The 21,075-nt window shown below is 45.4% G+C and overlaps 1 protein-coding gene across 5 annotated transcripts; it reads right to left on the bottom strand.

The window, feature by feature from the left end:
- Nucleotides 1-5,442: 5,442 nt before the first annotated feature.
- On the bottom strand, nucleotides 5,443-19,117 carry HAUS1 (HAUS augmin like complex subunit 1). 5 transcript variants are annotated; one of them, XM_016185108.2, is made up of 9 exons: nucleotides 18,985-19,117; nucleotides 16,711-16,885; nucleotides 14,487-14,622; nucleotides 13,068-13,202; nucleotides 11,175-11,298; nucleotides 8,157-8,222; nucleotides 6,715-6,786; nucleotides 6,433-6,480; nucleotides 5,443-5,549 (listed from the first exon to the last, which is right to left on the bottom strand). In XM_016185108.2, exons 1-9 carry the CDS (start codon nucleotides 19,009-19,011, stop codon nucleotides 5,499-5,501), a joined length of 834 nt encoding a protein of 277 aa, XP_016040594.1. In that variant the 5' UTR covers nucleotides 19,012-19,117; the 3' UTR covers nucleotides 5,443-5,498. The 5 variants fall into 5 exon arrangements, with proteins under 5 accessions (XP_016040594.1, XP_060029802.1, XP_060029801.1 ...); XM_060173819.1 differs by lacking the exon at nucleotides 18,985-19,117 and adding an exon at nucleotides 18,575-18,808; XM_060173818.1 differs by lacking the exon at nucleotides 18,985-19,117 and adding an exon at nucleotides 17,637-17,792.
- Between the last annotated feature and the right edge of the window lie 1,958 nt (nucleotides 19,118-21,075).

Raw genomic sequence — 21,075 nt, 5'->3', positions numbered from 1 at the left:
GCAGAGGAGTCGCTTCACAGGTGGTGAAGCAGGTCTGCAGGTGTCTCTCTTTCTCTCCCCCTCTGTCTTCCCCTCCTTTCTCCATTTCTCTCTGCCCTATCCAACAACAACGACATCAATAACAACAATTACTACAATAATAAAACAACAAGGGCAACAAAAGGGAATAAATATTTTTAACAAAAATAATAATAATAAAGGGGTCAGGTGGTGGCACACCTGATTGAATGCATATATCACCATGTACAAGGACCCAGGTTCAAGTCCCTAGTCCCCACCTGCAGGGGGCATGCTTCACAAGTGGTGAGGCAGGTTCTCTCCCTGTCTCCCTCTTTCCTTTCAAGTTCTCTCTGTCTCTATCCAGAAAACAAACAATCTGGAGATAGAGCCCTTCTCGCAAACCAGAGAGAGGAATCAGAAGAATTGGAGCTTGTGGAAGCTCCCTGTACTGGCAGCATGCTAAGGGCCAGGTTGGACACTGTCCAGAGCAGCCAGCCTTAGGGGGCTCCCTGGCTTCCCCTGGGAGGTGGGAAGGACCATCTTGACTGCATGCTCTTTGGCCCAGGCCAGCTAAACTGATTTCTCTCTCTGTTGTGTGAGCTAAGTCTCTCTTTGTCACCTGAATATTCACTTTCTCTCCAGCCCAATGCAGAGCTGTTTATGTATTGCTCTGTTTTTTAATCTCCACCAGCACCTCACTGTTCCAGTTGACTTTTTTTTTTTTCCAGGGTTATCGCTGGGGCTTGATACCAGCACTATGAATTCACTGCTCATGGAGACATTTGTTTCCATTTTATTGGCTAGGACAGAGAGAAATTGAGGGGGAAGGGAGAGATAAAGAGGGAGGGAAAGAGGGAGGGAGAGGGAGAGAGAGACCTGCAGACCTGCTTCACCACTTGTAAAGCAAAATAACCCCCCTGCAGGTGAGGAGCAAGGGCTTGAACCCTGATCCTTGCTCAAGTCCTTGAACTTCATACTCTGTGCACTTCACCCAATGCACTACTGCTGGGGCCCCCTCCCAGCTGATTTTTTCAGACAAAGACAGACAGGAACACACCAGAGCATGGATGTTTTCTTCATTGCAGTGGGAGCCGGGCTCAACTCTTGAGCAGTGTCCATCACAAAGCAGGTGCACTATCCTCCAGTGAGCAGAGGAGACAGTCTGACGCTCGTAGATGCATTCTTCATTGGGGAATGGGTGGCAGGTGCTGGCCCTTCCTGCGCACTGAACTTTCTCTGCAGTGTTGACTTTGAACCCTTCTACCTTCCTGTAGCGGAGTCAGGTGTCAGAGAAGCAGAGCTCCTGAGAATTCGGGGCACCCCCAGACTTGAAGCAGGAGAGCAGGCAGGTTGCCGGTCTGCGAGCCCATAGCAGTGAGTCCTAGTTGACTTGACTCTGGCCTGTCTCAGGAGGAGCCTTTTTCTCCTTTTCCTTTATTGGGGGGGATTAATGGTCTACAGTCAACAGTAAAATGCAGCACTTGCTACATGTGTAACATTTCTGTTTTCCATATAACACTCTAACCCCCACCTAGGTACTCCTCTGCCATCATGTTCCAGGACCTGAACACCCACCACCACCACCATCCAAGTCCTTTTCTTTGGTGCAACAGACCAAATTCAGTCCAAGTTCTACTTTGTGTTTTCCCTTCTTTTTTAAAAAATTTATTTATTTTCCCTTTTGTTGCCCCCCTTTTTATTGTTGTAGTAGTTATTATTGTTGTTGCTATTGATGTCGTTGTTGGGTAGGACAGAGAGAAATGGAGAGAGGAGGAGAAGACAGAGAGGGGGAGAGAAAGACAGATACCTGCAGACCTGCTTCACCACTTGTGAAGCAACCGCCCTGCAGATGGGGAGCTGAGGGCTCGAACTGGGATCCTTACTCCGTTCTTTGCACTTTGCACCACCTGCGCTTAACCCATTGCACTACCGCCTGACTCCCCGTGTTTTCCCTTCTGTTCTTATTTTTTTTAACTTCTGGCCACAAGTGAGATCATCCCATATTTAACCTTCTCTTTCTGGTTGCTCTCATTTAACAGGATTCCTTCAAGCTCCATCCAGGATGAGGTGAAGAAGGTAAATTTATCATTCTTCACAGCTGAGTAGTATTTCATTGTTTACCTAGATTACAACTTTCTCAGCCACTCATCTGTTGTTGGACACCTGAGCTACTTCCAGGTTTTATAAGCATAGGTGGATCCAGATCATTCTGGATGGGAGGGAGAGTCTTTTAAGCATTTTTTGGGGTGTGGGGGGAGCAGAAGGGGGTTGAGTAGAGAGTGTGACTCTAGGCTTGATCCCTGGCATCACATAGGAGCACTACAGACACCAAGAATAAAACAAATAAACAAAAAACAGTGGTGGGAGGGGGGTAGGTAGCATAATGGTTATGCAAAGTAACACTTGTGCCTGAGGTTCCAAAGTCCCAGGTCAATTCCCTGCACCACCATCAGCCAGAGCTGAGCAGGGCTCTGGTAGAGCAGTGTTGTGGTGTCTTTCCTTCTTACTTTATCTCTCACCTCCTATCTGGAAAAAAAAAGGAAAGAAATGGGGAATGTTATGCATGTACAAACTATTGTATTTACTGTTGAATGTAAAACATTAATTCCCCAATAAAGAAATTAAAAAAAAAAAAGGGAGAATGTATTTGTCTCTTGGGAGTGGTGGAATCATCAGTGTGAATTCCTAGTGAGATCCTGGTGACAAAAAACAACAAACAATATCACTCCAAGCAGAGGTTGTCCCAGCTATGAGACCAGCATACCACTCTTCTCTCCGCCTTCCTGGCCTGCCACCTGGGCTGCTGCATAGTGATGTACAACCCAACCAAGGCCCAGGCCAAAAAAACACAGGTGGTCAGGCATGGTGGAGTGGTGCTTTAACACACACCCCCTCCCTTTCTCCCTCTCTCCATCTCTAAAAACAGAAAACTGAGCTGGGGCTGGGGGGGGGGAGGGATTGTTCCAGGAGCATAGCATATGCCTGGGGCCCTGTGCTTATTTATGGCACTACAGAAGACAGTAATAATAGGGGGCCGGGCAGCGGCACACCTGGTTAAGCACACATAGTATTAAGTGCAAGGACCTGTGGAAGGATCTGGGTTTGAGCCCCCAGTTCTCTATCTGCAGGGGGATACATCACAAGTTGTGAAGCAGGTCTGCAGATTGTCTGTCTCTCTCCCTTCTATCTCCCCTCCTCTCTCAAGTTCTGTCCTTTCCAATAAAACAGCCGCCAGGAGCAGTGGATTTTTATTGCTGGCCCTGAGCCAAAGTAATAACCCTGGAGGTCATCATCACCATCCCCACTTCACTGGAGGAAGCTTCAGTACTGGGGTATCTCTCCCTCTGTTTCTGTCTACTTGAAGAAGTCAACCAACAGCGGTGAAGCTCTTGTGATGAAAGAAAAAAAAATGAGGGGAGGGCTTGTCCTGTTTTTCCTTTTTTTAAAAGTTTTTGTGTTGTCTGTTTATGGATTTGTCTGTTCTCTTACCTGTGTTGTCATCACAAGGGTTTCAGTACTCCAGTCAAATTTCTCAGATAGACTGATGAAAGAGGCAGGGAGAAAGAGAGGGAGAAACACACACCACCACAGCTTCCTGCAGTGCTGTGCAGTCTCTAGGAGGGGCACAGGAGGCTCCAATGTGGGTGGGAAGCAAAGCAGCACAGGCATATTCTCAGATGACAGGGCTTCCGGCTCTCAGAGTATTTTAGACGCCACTGTCCTCTGTTGCTAACATTCTAAGCATCCGTGCCCTTCAAACTCCCAGACAGTAAGAGAGGCACAGACATTAAGAGCTGTGGGGTCAGGTTACTGAGTTTGTCTGGGACAAGGGTGGAAGAGTGGAAGGTGACACTGTGTCTGATGTCACAAAAGCAATAAGGAGTGGGAGTAGATAGCATAGTGGTTCTGCAAAGAGGCTGTCCTGCCTGAGGCTCCAAAGTCCCCAAGTTCAGTCCCTCACACCACCATAAGCCAGAGCTGAGCAGTGCTCTGGTAAATAAAGAAAATATTTTTTTAAAAAAAGATAGCAAGATCTTTTCAACTATAAACTTTATGTGGGCTGGCAATCAGTGTGTCTGTATGTTACCAGAGCACTGTTCAGCTCTGGTTTATGGTGGTGCATGGGGACTGAACCTGGAACTTTGGATTCTCAGGCATGGGAATCTCTTTGCAGAACCACTATGCTATCTCCCCTGCCTTTTATTTAACTTTTCTTTTTAAAATATTTTATTTATTATTTATTGGATAGAGACAGTAAAAATGACAGGGAAGGGGAAAATGAAGAAGACAAAGAAGAGAGACCTGCAGCACTGTTTCACTGCTTGTGAAGCTTCCCCCCTGCAGGTGAGAACCCAGGGCTTGAGCCTGGGTCATTCATTGAGTGTTGTAACATGTGCACTCAACCAAATGTGCCACCATCCTACTTCCTTTAATTTTTTCAAACTATTTTATTTTTATTTTATTAGAGATAGAAATAAATTGAGAGGAAAGGAGAGAGAGAGGGAGAGGGAGAGGGAGAGGGAGAGAGAGAGAGAGGGAGACCTGCAGCCCTGCTTCATTGTTTGTGAAGCTTCCCCCCTGCAGGTGGGGATCAGGGGCCTGAACCCAGGTCCTTGTACATGGGAATAAGTGAATTCAACTAGGTGTGCCAACGCCTGGCTCAAATTTAATTTTAAATTGGAGGGGGGGAGGGTAAGGGAGAGGGAGAGGGAGAGGGAGAGGGAGAGAGATGCCATCCTCCTTTATCTTGAAAGTTTGTGTTTATTTGGTTGTCACTAGAGTTGTGCAGCTCCTGGTCCATGACACCTTTGGTTAACAATCTAGTCTGAATCCCAGAGGCAGCAGCCTGGACTGTAGTACAGTGGTTACAGCATTAAACTGGAAAAGCGTGAGGTCTCAAGTTCAATCTTACCAGAGTGATATTCCTTATCTCTCTCTCTCACATATGCATACGCACATACACAGACAGAAATAAATAAATCTTTAGAAATAAATTAACAGGGGCCAGGTAGTAGCACACCTGACTAAGCGCACACATTACAGTGCACAAGGACCTGGAGACTCTGCAGACACCCATGTCCATCCATAGTGGGACCTAGATTTGTGCTCCCACTGGAAACACCCAGGCAGCTGAACTGCAGAGGGAGCTCCCACTAGAAATGGGAAGCTAAGGGAGCAATAACAGTAAGAGGACATCTGATGAATAACATTGCCATCTCCTCCGAGGACACAGGAAGCACATCAGTAAGGAATGCCAAGAGAGGGGCCGGGCAAGGACCCAGGTTCAAGCTCCCAATCCCCACCTGTGAGTGGGGAGCAGTGCTGCAGAGTCTCTATCTCAAGCTAATTCTCAATCTCCTCCCATCTCAATTTCTGTCTCTACTCAAAGTAAATAAATTAATTAATAAAAAAATTTTTAAAGGAAGACCAAGAGAAAGCAACTCTTTAAAATCTTATCAAATTTACTTTGTGGGAAAACAATGTTTATTTGGCTCTGGTCAGAGTTCCATCATGTCAATTTTCTTTGTGAGTTCAGCTTCAATGAAATCCTAAAGGAAGAAAGAAATGCCACATATATTATTAAGGACTAAAGTAAGTGTTTCAATATTAAAGAAAAGTAAGAGAAAAACACTGAAAGAAACCTTTTAAATACGATTGTGAGCATCAAATATGCTTTGAAGCATCCCCTTACTTTTACACCTTGCCCGTAACCCCACACTTCCTCCTTTAATGTCTTTCAGATTCCTGATCCTAATAAACATTTAAAGGGGAAAAGAAACCTTTAGGGAGGTGAGTCATGATGAGACAAATACATTTCCTTTCTTTTTTTAAAAAAAATATCTTATTCATTTATTTGTTTATTTATTATTGAATAGAGACAGACAGAAATCAAAATGGGAGGGGGCCAAGAGACACCTGCAGCTCTGCTTCACCACTTGCAAAGCTTTCCCCCTGCATGCGGGGACCAGGGGCTTAAACCTGGGTACTTGCACACTATAACATGTGCTCATCCAGATGTGCCACCACCCGGCCCCTACAGCTCTTTGGGTTATAAACAGTTAACCTTTTTCAGACCTGTCTTCTGCTGTGTACTAAGCAGTTAGCCCTCAGCGCTTGCCAAAACTTGCGAGAGACCTCCACTGTTCATCTCTCAAGCCCTTGCCAATTTGTCCTGTCTAGAATGTTCTATATCTCAATGTCTTTTCCATACAGGAAAATAAGCAAAAGTTTAAAATATATAAAAGGTTACTATGCATTTTTATAGGGAAAATATATATCATTGTGCCCCAAAGTAGCAAGAGTCACAGGGATGACATATGGAAACTTGGGGGCTGTGGTTTTACCTCGGAGAACAGAAGGAAAGCTGGAGTTTTACTTTTAACTTTTCATTTATTTCATTTAAGAAGCCTAATTTTAAAAAACTGAACTTACTAGTTCTCGTTTTGCTTCTTCAATTTTCACCTGAGCAAGAGATGGATTCTTAAAAAAAAAAAAGAAAGAAAGAAAGAAAAGGTCATATTGCATCAATTCATTTTCTGAAGAACAAATGTCACAGTTCTTTTCAAAAACAAATTTTTTTACAGAAGTATATCCTAGGTGGATATAACAGAATTTGGCATAAAATTCAAATACTTAGACACAAACCGACAATTTCCTTTATTATTTAACTGCTCTTTGAGGTATTTTTTTTTAATAATTCATAAAAATAATTACCGGCATTAAGTCTAAGTAAGACTCCAATTTTTTCTTCAAAGGTATTGTTTGTTCTTTTAGGTCTGCCAGTTTCTAGGGGTAAAAAAAAAAAAAAAGCAAAGTGTCACAGAGTTATAAAGATATTCATAATGCCCGTTTCTGAAATAGAATATGACTAAAAACATTAAGATCAGGATATTTTAAATAATGTATCAGATAGAGAGCTTCAAAGATAAATGCACAGACAACTAACTTCCAGTACAAACAATACTTGTAGGGTAGGAAGGTTGCACTCGCTTATTAAGAACAGGATTTATGGGTTGATAGCACAATGGTTATGCACCAGACTCTCATACTTAAGGCTGCAAAGTCTCAGGTTCAATCCTCAGCACCACCATCAGCCAGAGCTGAGCAGGGCTCTGGTCAATAAGAGGAATAGGATTCAGGTCTACTGTCTAAGAGTGCAACATGCTGAGACTAGGAAGAAGTAAGATGTAAGGGTAGAACCAGGACATAAAATACATCAACTGTCAATGTTCTTTTTTTAGGATTTATTCTTTTATTAATTAATGAGAGAGAGAGAGAGAACTAGAACATCACTTTGGCACATTTTCAAGATCTTATGCTTGAAAATCCTACACCTTATCCACAGCACCACCTCCTACGATGCATGAACTGTCAACTTTATTAACTATTATTAACTTAATTTACTTTTTTTTTTTTTTTTTATCAGAGCACTGCTCAGCTCTGGCTTATAGTGGTGCAGGGGATTGAACCTGGGACTTTGGAGCCTCAGGCATGAGAGTCTGTTTGCATAACCATCATGCTACCTACACCCACCCAACTTAATTTACTTAAAAAAAAAATTTAATGAAGCACTTTCCTCTTTATTTTTTAAAAATTATCTTTATTTATTGGATAGAGATAATCAGAAGTTGAGGGAGGTAGAGAGACAGAGAGACACCTGCAGCCCTATTTCGTCACTGTCAAAGCTTCCCCCCTGCAGGTGACGATCCAGGGCTTGAACGTGAGTCCTTGCACATTATAACATGTGTGCTCAACCAGCTGTGCCAATGCCTAGCCCCAATTTAATTTACTTTTTTTTATTATTATCTTTATTTATTAGATAGAAACAGCCAGAAATTGAGAGGGAAGGGGGTGACAGAGAGGGAAAGAGACAGAGAGACACCTGCAGCCCTGCCTCACCACTCGTGAAGCTTTCCCCCTGCAGGTGGGGTCTGGGGGCTCAAACCTGGGCCCCTGCGCATTTTAACATGTACACTCAACCAGGTGAGCCACCACCTGGCCCCTTAATTTAATTTTTTATGAGAGCACTGATCATCTCTGGCTTCTCATGCCTGAGGCTCCAAAGTCCCATGTTCAATTCCTCACATCACCATATGCCACAGCTGAGCAGGGCTCTGGTTAAAAAAATAAGTAAAACAAAGTAAAACTGCATTTACCTCTGAAAGAGCCACTAGTGACTGGTGAGACAGAGAAGCATCCATGCCTCTAGATGGAAGTTGTTCCTGCAATCACAACACAAAGGGGGTTCAGTTGTAAAAAAAAAAAAAAAAAAGACATTTTTATCACCAGGGGGTTAACACCTGCACTATGATCCATTGTTACCAGGGGCAACTTTTTCTATTTTTTTAAATAGGGCTTAGAGAGAAAGAGAGAATAAGAGACACCTAAAGCATTGTCCCGCAAATCCCAGGTATTTCTCTTCTCTCTCTCTATTTCTCTTTATCAGAACAAAAAAGAATAAGAAAAAAAAAAGTATATGTATTTTTATGTCCACGTGACTCATTTCGACAATCAGCTGCAGGAGTCTGAGTCTCAGTGCTTGCCTGTGGGCTATGAATTTGGGTCTATAGTCTTGAGCAAGTTAACTCTCTTGGCAGTAACAAGTTTCCTCTGTATTTCCTCCTGAGAGGAAACAAAAGCGCTACCTAGTTGTGAGGATAAAGGTATAAAAAGAGGTCTGTTTCTCAGCTCAGAGTTGACAGGCCCAGACGGGATGTTGCTGCTTCTGCTCTCAGCATCTCAGCCCTTGTGGAGCCACAGAGACACTAAGCACACTGGGCATACCCATTAGATCAGATCATCAGCACTGTCGGACAGGTAGAAGCACCAATCTCCAGCCAGAGGAAACCCTGGGCCCATCACTTCTAGCTGTGCACACCAATCAGACTTGGATGCTAGAGCAGAAGCCATGGGATACATAAGAGAAGACACTGGCAGGACACTCACGACATTTGCTTCAGAGACTCTGAGTCTAATAGCAAGAAAACAAAAACAAGAGACCAGTGGGATTACAACAGACTGAAAAGTCTGCACAGCAAAAGAAGCCATAAAAACAGCCCAAGTCTGAAAGCAAGCCAGATGTCTGATAAGCAGGTAAGGGGTTACAGTGTATATACACCATGGACTACTGCTCAGTAGCTAAGAAATGATGAAATTCTCTCTTCTGCTACAACTTGGACGAAGAATAGAACATAGAATCAACATAGAAGAATCGTTATAAGTAAAATAAGCCATAAAAAGAAAGATGAGGAGAGTCGGGTGGTAGCGCAGTGGGTTAAGCGCACATGGCGCAAAACACAAGGACTGTCTCAAGGATCCCGGTTTGAGCCCCCGGCTCCCCACCTGCAGGGGAGTCACTTCACAGGCGGTGAAGCAGGTCTGCAGGTGTCTATCTTTCTCTCCCCCTCTCTGTCTTCCCCTCCTCTCTCCATTTCTCTCTGTTCTAACAATGACTACACAATAACAATTACAACAACAATAAAAAAAAACAAGGGCAACAAAAGGGAAAATCAATAAATATAAAAAAAATGTTAAAAAAAAGAAAGAAAGATGAGGGGGAGTCAGACGGTAGCGCAGCGGGTTAAGCACACGTGGCACAAAGCACAATGACTGGAGTAAGGATCCCGGTTCGAGCCCCTGGTTTGAGCCCCCAGATCCTCACCTGCATGGGAGTCACTTCACAGGCAGTGAAGCAGGTCTGCAGGTGTCTATCTTTCTTTTCCCCTCTCTGTCTTCCCCTCCTCTATTTCTCTCTGTCCTATCTAACAATGATGACATCAATAACAACAATAACAATAACTACAACAATGGCAACAAAAGGGAAAATAAATAATAAATATATATATTAAAAAAAGAAAGAAAGAGGGAGTCGGGCTGTAGCGCAGTTAAGTGCACATGGTGCAAAGCGCAAGGACCAGCATAAGGATCCTGGTTCAAGCCCCCGGCTCCCCACCTGCAGGGGAGTTGCTTCATAAGCAGTGAAGCAGGTCTGCAGGTGTCTATCTTTCTCTCCCCCCTCTGTCTTCCCTTCTTCTCTCCATTTCTCTCTGTCCTATCCAACAACGATGACAACAGCAGCAATAATAATTACAACAATAAAAAACAAGGGCAACAAAAGGGGAAATAAATAAATATTAAAAAATTTAAAAAAAGAAAGAAAGATGATGAACACTGGATGATTTCACCCAGAGGTGGGACTTGAGAAACAAACAGCACAGGGTCAAACTCACTTAGAGATATTTTTAAATTATTACTTACTTATTATTGAATAGAGACAAAGAGAAATTGAGGGGGGGGTAGAGAGGGAAGGAGACAGAGAGACACCTGCAGTCCTGCTCCACTGCTTGTGAAGCTTTCCCTCTGCAGGTGGGGGACAGGGGCTTGAACCTGGATCCTTGCGCACTGTAATGTGTGTGCTTAACCAGGTGTGCCACTGCCTGGCCCCAAAACTCACTTAGATATGGTAGACAGCAGCAGATTCGAGGACTGCAAAGGAGAGGTGGGAGGGGGGGATGGTCCATCCCCTGTTGTGGAGGAAAATGGAGAGCAGGTGCAGGTGGTGCAGGATGTCCTGTGCTGACACCTGTCAGGGAGCTGTGTGTCACCTGTGACAATGGTCTGTAAACCAACATTTCCCCAATAAAGCATTCTTTTTTTTTCTTTTTTTTTTTTTTCCTACCAGAGCACTGCTCAGCTCTGGCTTATGATGGTGCAGGGGATTGAACCTGGGACTTTGGAGCCTCAGGCATGAGTCTCGTTACATAACCATTATGCTATCTACCCCTGCCCTAAAGCGTTCTTTAAAAATAACCCTGGGGGGAGTCGGGCAGTAGTGCAGCGGGTTAAGCTCACTGAATGGCATAAGGATCCCGGTTTGAGCCCCCGGCTCCCCACCTGCAGGGGAGTCGCTTCACAAGCAGTGAAGCAGGTCTGCAGGTGTCTATCTTTCTCTCCCCCTCTCGCTCTTCCCCTTCTCTCTCCATTTCTCTCTGTCCTATCTAACAAAGGCGACATCAAGAACAACAATAACTACAACAACAATGACAACAAAAGGGAAAATAAATACATGCACTAATTGTCACCCACACGGGAAATGCCCAAAGACTCGTTTGACAAACAAAAGGAAAAGGAGCCTGAATGAGTGTGGAAAATTACATTCAGCCCTGTGTACACACCTCTGCAGCTTTGATTGCAAGTCTGAGCTCCCCCGACTTGGCTTGAAGGAAGCCCATGTTCTGAAGACGGCTGTCAACTTTGGCTCTTTCTCTGGACAGGTGTAGCTCTGCCTTCTTGAGATCGCTTGAAGAAGTAAAGCCAAAATCAAATTTTTCCTCAGTGAAATTATTGTAAGAAAGAAATCCAGGAGTTGGGTGGTAGCACAGTGGGTTAAGTGCAGGTGGCGCAAAGTGCAAGGACCGGAGTGAGGATCTGGGTTTGAGTCCCCGGCTCCCCACCTACAGGGGAGTCAATTCACAGGTGGTGAAGCAGATCTGCAGGTGTCTCTTTCTCTCCTCCTCTCTGTCTTCTCCCTCCTCTCTCCATTTCTCGCTGTCCTATCCAACAACAACTACAACAATAAAAAACAAGGGCAATAAAAGGGAATAAATAAATAAATATTAAAAAAAAAAGAAAGAAATCCTCCTATGTTTTGGATTCAACCAGAATTAGTGAAGAGTAGGTAATCCACTGGCGGGATTATGCTCCATAAATTTGAGAACCTAGACTAGTTATCTTCCAAGTGGCCATCTAGATTTTTCTCAAAGGATACTAAATAGTTTTAAGATAAAATTATTATTAATCAAGTACTCTTGGGGAAAGTAAATCTGCTGCTTAAAAATGCTGAATACGTCCTACTGATGATTAAAATTATGGAGGTGGTTCTGAGGAAAGAGCTCAGCTGGTGGAGGGCAGGACTTGAACACCTAAGGCTCCCACTTCAGTTCCCAGTGGCTTATGCACCAGAGTGGAGCTCTGGCTTCTCTCTCTCTCTCTCTCACATGGAACTCTAAATCACAAGTAAAATAAATCAGATAAAAATAAAAACAAGGGAGTTGGGCAGTAGCGCAGCGGGTTAAGTACATGTGGTGCAAAGTGCAAGGACTGGCATAAGAATCCCGGTTCAAGCCCCCGCCTCCCCATTTGTAGGGGAGTCGCTTCACAGGCGGTGAAGCAGGTCTACAGGTGTCTATCTTTCTCTCCCCCTCTATCTTCTCCTCCTCTCTCCATTTCTATCCTATATAACAATGACGACATCAACAACAATAATAACTACAACAACAATGAAAAAACAACAAGGGCAATAAAAGGGAAAAAAAAAACAACTAAGTGTAACCATGGAGGGACTGGAAGCCTCACTTCTAAATGTGACACTGCTTGTACCTGTTACTATTTGCTGAGTAAGACTGCACACCACCACGTTACTGTGCACACGTATTCCTGACCCACAATCTCTAATCTCTGGGCACTGGACACCTAAAAAATGTCCATGCTGTAGTCTGGGAAACGGCTTAGTGGAGGGAGTATTAGACCCGAAACAGCACTGCTTATGAAGCTTTCCCCCTGCAGATGGGGGCCAGGGGCTAGAACTTGGGTCCTTGCACATGGCAATATGTGCACTTAACCAGGTGCACCACTGCCCAGGTCACAGTAATTAAAAAAAATTTTTTTTTTAAAACAACTTTTAAGTTGTACAGTAAAATTGTGAAAATTATAAAATCCAAGTTGTTTGTGACCAAAAAAAAAGAAACTGCACAAAACAAAAAAGAGAAAGGCTGTACCAACCACCTCTGCCCACACCCAAGTCAAGTTCCATTTAAGGTTTAATGGCCCCATTCCCTCACATGGCACATTACATCCTACTGAGTGCCAAGATTAAATGCCACAGTGTCTATTACCGCCTGCCATGCATCATTTATGTATTTGACCAGAGCCCTGCTCAGACTGCGGGGGACCAAACCAGGGACCTTTGAACCTCAGCTGGGAGTCTTTCTGCAGAACCATGAAGCTGTCCCCCCCACCAGTGCCCCTTTCTAGAAAAGGCTGCCACCACTTCTGAAGCAACTACTTACTCTTGTAGACATTTTTCTAACACCAAAGTTGCAGTTAGATTTTTTTCAAGTTTTGCCAACTCAAGCTTGATTTCTTCATTTTTGGATTTAGTACAAAAAAGATCAGAGGTCAAATCATTCACTGCAGGGATAAAACTGAAAAAAGAAAAAGTCTTGGTCACATAAAAGGACAATAATAACAATCGGTCCTCATTTCTAAATATTATTTGCTCTCAGGACCAGGCAGTGGTGCACCTGGTTAAGCACTCACATTATAGTGAGCAAGGACCCAGGTTTAAGTCCTCAGTCCCTACCTGTAGAGGGAAAGCTTCATGAGTGGTAAAGCAGGGCTGGAGGTGTCTCTCTCCCTCTCTATTTTCCCTCACCTCTCAATTTCTGTCTCTATCCAATAATAAATAAAAAAGATTTGAGAGGAAGGAAGGAAGGGAGGAAAGGAGCTGAGCCGTTCTGTAACTAGGATGCAGACCCCTAACCTTCTCTACTCAGTAGATGGGACATGATGCAGATTAACCACTCAGCCAGACCACTCAGCTTGCTGGTTCCCTTCTACACCTGCTCACTAACTCTGTGAAGCAAGGGCCTTGCACATGTGTGGTTCTGCCACTGTAGGCCATATATTCTTTGGGACAGACAAAAACTGACACACAGCAGGGTGAGAGCTTCCTCCAGTGGCACGGCACTTCCCCTTGTGTTGCTGGGGCTTAAAGCTGGGCTGTGTGAATGGCCAGAACATGTCTTTCCAGTCAACTACCTCTGGCCCCAGTCTGTTGATACCCCCTTTTTTTTTGCCTCCAGGGTGATCACTGGGGCTCGGTACCTGCATTATAAATCCACTGGCTCCTGGAGGCTACTTTTTCCTTTTTGTTGCCCTTGTTGTTTATCATTGCTGTTGTTATTATTATTTGTTGTTAGTATTATTGTTGTTGTTGATGTCATTGTTGTTGGATAGGACAAAGAGAATCGAGAAAGGAGGGGAGGGCGGGGAGGGGGGATAAAGATAAGACACCTGCAGACCTGCTACACCGCCCATGAAGTGACCCCCCCACACCGTAGGTTGGGAGCTGGGGGCTCAAACCAGGATTCTTACAGCAGTTCTCGTGCTTTACGCCGCGTGTGCTTAACCCTCCGCACCACCAACCTGAACCCTGTTGATTCCTTTATTGTGACGTTTCAACTTTTTCCAAACACGTCCACAGAGTAATTCTGCAAACCTAATCTTAGAAGAAAACACTATACACAATACCAAATAAATCTAAGTTATTTATCCTTGAGAGCAACGCTAAGGAGATCATTAAGTAAGGTGATTTTGAGATTATTTTCCATTTTTCTAAATGAAATTAACCTGCAAATCCAAAGATCCTTAGGTCCAGACCATACAACACATATGGCTGCAGAAGTCAAAACTTCGGCAAGAATTACCTGGCTAGTGAAGTGTCCTTTGTCTCAAGGGCCACTGCACTGTCCACCAAGGCACTCAAAAACTTGGAGCCTGTGCTGGAGAGATTGGCAGGGGAGAGACTCACACTCTCCATGAGAAAGTCTTGAAGCTGCTTGGCTGAAAAGACATGAGTTCAACAGTGATGGAGATGCTCTCTTTTAGTTTTTAACAGCTTTACTCAAATATCTGACATATCATGTATAGTCATTTTAGACATACACATACATATAGCGGAGGGGAGACAGAAAGGAAGAGGAGGAGGACTTCGTAGCACCACACCACCATCTATGCAGCTACCCAGCCACCTTAGTACCCCACAGAACTCCAGAACCTTGCATCTGGTGAGGCAGGTGCTTTATCCTGCTCCCTCCCTGAAATAAAACTGCCAACACACACACGTGGGCCAGCAAAGTAACCCCCCTGGGAGCTGCCTGCTTTGCCACGTGTGCAACCTGGGTGCCAGCCTGGACCCCCACACGAGGGGAGGCTTCAGAGTTGTGAGGCCTTTTCCATCCTCTGTCCATCTGTCCAGAGCAGCAAAATCCCAGTACGGTGAGGTGGGGGGAGCACACAGGTGGAAGTGTAAGCCCAAGGGGGCGGCACAGGGGTGGGTTGGGGGGGTGGTCTATGAGGGGACAGGACTGTTCTACATCCTGACTGTGGGGGTACTGCAATCTACTTATCTTAATAGTACGCCAAAACAAAACGGTAATTCTTTTTTTTATATTTATTTTCCCTTTTGTTGCCCTTGTTTTTTACTGCTGTTGTAGTTATTACTGCTGCTGTTGTTGATATTGGCGTTGTTGGAGAGGACAGAAATGGAGAGAGAAGGGGAAGACAGAGAAGGGGAGAGAAAGGCAGACACCTACAGACCTGCTTCACTGCCTGTGAAGCGACTCCCCTACAGGTGGGGAGCCAGAGGCTCAAACCGGGATCCTTACGCCAGTCCTTGTACTTCATGCCACATGTGTGTAACCCACTGCGTTACCGCCTGACTCCCCAAAATGGTAGTTCTATTGTTTATTGACTAAAAAAAGAAAAAGAAAGGAAATAAGGGGGCTGGGAGAGGCCCCCCGCACCAGCACAGAGTGTACTTTACCATGTGCAGGGTTCCATTGCCTATTAGTCACCACATCGCAGCAACAGGCAAAAGGGCAGCATCAAAAGCAGTGGAGCTGTGCGGTGCTCACTCTCCTCTCTGTCTCTCTCTTCTGCCTAGAAAAAAAAAGTAAGGGGGGGGAGACAGCATAATGGTTATGCAGAGACTCATGTCTGAGGCTCCAAAGTCCCAGGTTCAATCCCCCGCACCACCATCCAGAGCTGAGCAGGAGCAGTGCTCTGGTTTAAACAAAAGAAAAACAAACAAACTAAAAAAACAAAACAGGAGCGGGGAGAGCAAGCCACTGGAGCGGTGGAGTTGCCCAGGTTCAAAGCTCGAGTGGGAAAGAGAAAAAAAACAAAAGCTATCATGACAACGAATCTAGGTACAACAAAAGAGCTACACTAGCAGCTTACACAACACTATGGTGTCATGCAATCGATGACCTCTGCTGTCTTCAAAATCCAAAATTCTACAGTCAGCAAGTGAGGAGATGGCTCAGCCAGTGCAGCATCTGACTTGCATGCCCACGGCTCCTAGTTCCATTTCCAGGCAAGGCATGGACAGGAGTGGTGCTCATCTCTCTCTCTCTCTCTAATTAACTTATGTATTTATTATTGGATAGAGACCGCTAGAAATTGAGAAGGGGGGAGTCGGGCAGTAGTGCAGCAAGTTAAGTGCAGGTGGCGCAAAGTGCAAAGACCGGCGTAAGGATCTTGGTTCGAGGCCCTGGTTCCTCACCTGCAGAGGGCTTGCTTCATAAGTGGTGAAGCAGGTCTGCAGTGTCTATCTTTCTCTCCCCTTCTGTCTTCCCCTCCTCTCTCCATTTCTCTCTGTCTTTTCCAACAACAACATCAATAACAACAATAAAACAACAAGGGCAACAAAATGGAATAAATAAATAAATAAATAAATAAATAAATATGAACATGTTGGGGAAATTGAGAGGGAAGGGGGAGATAGAGACAAAAAGATACCTGCAGCCCAGCTACACGGTTTGCAAAGCTTCCCCCTGAAGGTGGGGTTTGTTTTTCTCATTGCTCCAAGTGACTCTCGAGATCAGATGTGATAAATAAAATGGATCTTAATTCAGGAACCAATCTTACCTTCTGCTTCATATTCACCAGCTTTCTGTCTCAGGTCTTCTATCACCAGGGACATGTCCCTGTCCCGTGTCCTGTTGCGCTCTGAAAGATGGTGTAAGATCTCTGTAGTCCGAGAGTTCACCTCGTACTGTGGGATAGGGTGGTCCCCAAATATTTTTTTCAACCATGCAGCAACCTAATCGTTAAGAGGAAGACACATAAAATAAGTCTTGTTTATTACAACAGCACAGTAATGACAGACTCGATCGAAAGCAAATTAAACGCTTCTGTGATTATTAACCCAAGTACAGGATGCCCTCCTAGTGCTTCACACCTTACAGAGACTGAGAACAAATGCCAGCAAACAACTGGGCTGGGGAGAAGGTGTAATGGTTTCTTCTTCTAGCGTTTGCCCTTCTTCCGTAGCCAGTCAACAGCGTCAGGTTGAGCCTGATGTAAAGTTTCGAGACCTCCTTTGAATCTGGAGAGGTGGCAGTCGTTGACTATGTGTAATGGTTATGCAAGAAGACTTGGATGCCTGAGGCTCCGAAGTCCCAGGTCAGTCCTTCCACACTATAGGCCAGAGTTGAACAGTGCTCTGGTTAGAGAAAAAAAAAAGGCCGGGTGGTGATGCCCCTAGTTGAGCACATGGTACAGTGTGCAAGGACCCAGGTTCAAGCCCTTGTCCATATCTGCAGGGGGAAAGCTTTTCAAGTGGTGAAGCAGGCTGCAAGTCTCTTGGTCTCTCTTCCTTTCTATCTCCCCCTTCCCTCTTGATATCTGGCTGTCTCTAACAAATAAATAAAGGTTTGTTTTTTTTTAAGGGACAGAAAAAAAAGTAAGCAAATGTAATGACCAACAGTAAGAGTCAGAATTCCCAGGGAAATACACATCCTTCTCCCAAACTGGATAAGACACAGACTAACAGGAGGCCACACTCAAATCACCTCCAAGTTCACAGTGTGGCGCTAGCGCATTGTTAGTAGACCTGCAAAGTCTGGTCCAGACTTGATCCCAGGGTCCAAGCAGAGGTGCAGTGAATAAAACACAGGACGCTCCAGCATGAGGTCCTGAGTTGGATCCCTGGCAGCACATGTACCAGAGTGATGTCTGGTTCTCTCCTCCTTTCTCATTAATAAATAAAATAAAATCTTTTTAAAAAACATTTTAAATCTTATTCATAGGACAGAGAGAAGTTATGACGGAGAGCTAGAAAGGAAAAGAGACAGGGAGACACCTGCAGCCCTGCTTCACTACTCATGAAGCTTCCCCCCCTGCAAGTGGGGACTGGAGACTTGCACCTGGGTCCTTGTGCATTGTAATATGTACATTTAACCAGGTGCACCACCACCTGGGCCCATAAATAAATAAAATCTTTAAAAAAAAAAAAGCGGGCAGGAGAAATAGCATAATGGTTATGCAAACAGACTCTCTCATGCCTGAGGCTCCTAAGTCCCAGGTTCAATCCCCTGCACCACCATAAGCCAGAGCTAAGCAGTGCTCTGGTGTTTCTCTCTGTCTTTCTCTGCATCTCTCTCAAAAATAAATTAAAAAAACTTTGTTTTAAAAAAAGCGCAAGGACCAGTGTAAGGATCCCAGTTCAAGCCCCCGCTCCCCTCCTGCAGCGGGGGTGGGGGGGTGGGGGGGTGTCACTTCACAAGCAGTGAAGCAGGTCTGCAGGTGTCTTATCTTTCACTCCCCCCTCTGTCTTGCCCTCCTCTCTCCATTTCTCTCTGTCCTAACAACATCAATAACAACAACAACAGTAACTACAACAACAATAAAAAAACAAGGGCAACAAAAGGGAAAATAAATAAATAAATTTATTATTTTTTTTTAAAGGGCTGATCCCAACACAGCCCGGCTCTTGCAGTGTGAGAGGTACCTAGAGTGGGACGCTGGAGCAGGAGTGGCTCTGGTGCAGAGTTCTAGCAGCAAGTGACAGGGAAGCGCAGGCCCGGCTGGACCGTCAGGACTCGGGCTGCCTGTAGTGTCCACACCGGGGGCCTAGCATAGTCACCAGCTGTGTCCACACCAGGGAGGCAGCAGTGTCCACACCAGGAGGGCAACAACGTCCATGCCAGGGGGGCAGCAGTGTCCACACCAGGAGAGCCCAGCAATGTCCACTTACGACCCAGCACAGACACCATCAGTGTCCACGCCCCGCGGGGAGCAGCACTGGGGCACCCAGAGCCTCCGGACAGTGGGCGGAGGCAGAGGAAGGGGAGTGGCGGCCCAGGAGAGCCCCGCGGCCGCTAGGTCCCGCAGCCCGAAAAGCCCGCCCCAGCCCATCACCTGTGCTTCTTTCTCCCGCGCCTCCATCGTGCGGCTCCCGCCACTTCTCGCGCGAGCTGCTCTGCAGGTCCCGCCCACACGCCGTTGGCCCCGCCCCTTCGAGGAGCAGGTGGTTCTGGGATCTGTAGTTCTCTGGAGGACACCGGTCTCGGACACCTTACTCTCCGGCTGTTGCTGCAATTTGCTCCTCCTCGCGACCGATCTCTGCTTGCTCTTCGGTTGTACAACACTCAGAAGCAGTGCTGCCTAGAAGAATATTAGAGGAAAAGATCATTGGCCGTGCCTTTGCAAGCCATGCGTTCAGAGGCGACCCTTTATATTTTTATTTTTAAGGGGGACAGGTGGTCGTGCACCCAACTGAGTGCACATGTTACAGTCTGCAAGAACCCAAGTTCAAGATCCCGGTCTCCACCTGCAGGGGGGAAGCTTCACGAGGGGTGAAGCAGGTCTTCAGGTGTCTATCTCCCGTTGCTCTCTTGATTTCTCTCTGTCTCTACCCAGTAATAAAATAAAATAAACACTTTTATTTCTAGGTAGAGACAGATAGAGTAAAGGAAACCACAGCGCTTAAGCTTCCTTCAATGCAGTGGTCACGAGACGTGAATTGGGGTCACACAAACGGCAAGGCAGCTCACTGTCCACATGTGTTCTTTCACTAGCCTGTGGCCTTTTCAACCCAGGTATTCATATGCCCAGTTCAAATAGAGATTTGGGGTGTGTATAAAAAATGAAGCACAAAGGGATAGTAAACTATGTGTCTGTCCTTCACGAATGGATCTTCAACTACAAATTATTCAATATAAATCAATTAATACAGTGTGGATGTGAGCCTGGTCCTTTGAACTGGCCCTTTGAAGAAGCTGCCTCTGGAATTTCCCCGCTTCTGTGAAAGAGAAAGGGTCCAGCATGATATTCAAGGTGGAGGAAGAGTAACTGCAGTATAACAACCAGACATCAGTTCCCAGGAGTTAAAGGAAAACTTTAATGCCCGGGGCTCTGAGGTCCCAGACTCAATCCCTAGCATCACCATATACCAAAGATGAGCTAGTGATCTGGAAAGGGGGGTGGGGGAAGAAAATGAAGAAAGGGAAATAAGAGAATGAGTTAAAGAAGTAGTCTGGGGGGAATCAGGCGGTAGCACAGCAGTTTAAGCACACGTGGCGCAAAGCAGAAGGACCTGAGTGAGGATCCCGGTTTGAGCCCAGGCTCCCAACTGTAGGGGAGTCGCTTCACAAGAGGTGAAGCAGGTCTGCAGGTGTCTATCTTTCTCTCCCCCTTTCTGTCTTCCCCTCCTCTCTCCATTTCTCTCTGTCCCATCCAGCAACAATGACATCAAAAACAACAATATAACAATAAAACAAGGGCAACAAAAAGGAAAAAATAAATATTTTAAAAGAAGTAGGCTAGAAGAAAAAAAATAAAATGACCTTGCTTCTTTGCCTCAATGCTGATAATGTTGAGTCATAAGAGGTATTGACTGGGGGGGTCAGGCTATAGCACAACAGGGTAAGCGCAGTGGTCTGAAGTGCAAGGACCCTACTAAGGATCCCAGTTGGAGCCCCTGGCTCCCCACCTACAAGGGAGTCGCTTCACAAGCGATGAAGCAGGTCTGCAGGTGTCTTTCTCTCGCCCTGTCTTCCCCTCCTCTCTCCATTTCTCTCTGTTCTACCCAATAACAATGACATCATCAACAACAACAATAAAACAAGGGCAACAAAAGGGGGGAGAAGGGGGCATTGTCTAATTGCTACTGTGTTGTAGAACTCCTTAGACACTGATTGTAACCTCCCTTCACACACCACATATAAGAGATCTACACTAGGGGCTGGGTGGTGGCACACCAAGTCGAGCACAAACTACCATGCACAAGGACATGCGTTCAAGCCCTCAGTCCACACATGGAGGTGGAAGCTTCATGAGCAGGGGAACAGAGCTGCAGGTAACTCTCTTTCTCCTTTTCTATCCCCCCTTGTAATTTCTCTCTGTTCTATAAATAAAAATAAGGGGGGAAATAGAGGGTACAGCCACTAGGGTCAGTGAATTACTGAATTCATCACATAGACACAGAGCCCAGCTATAACTCTGGTGGCA

The sequence above is a fragment of the Erinaceus europaeus genome, chromosome 15, assembly GCF_950295315.1.
Source record: "Erinaceus europaeus chromosome 15, mEriEur2.1, whole genome shotgun sequence".
In the NCBI taxonomy this organism is placed as follows: domain Eukaryota; kingdom Metazoa; phylum Chordata; class Mammalia; order Eulipotyphla; family Erinaceidae; genus Erinaceus; species Erinaceus europaeus.
This window is presented reverse-complemented; position numbering and strand designations above follow the sequence as displayed.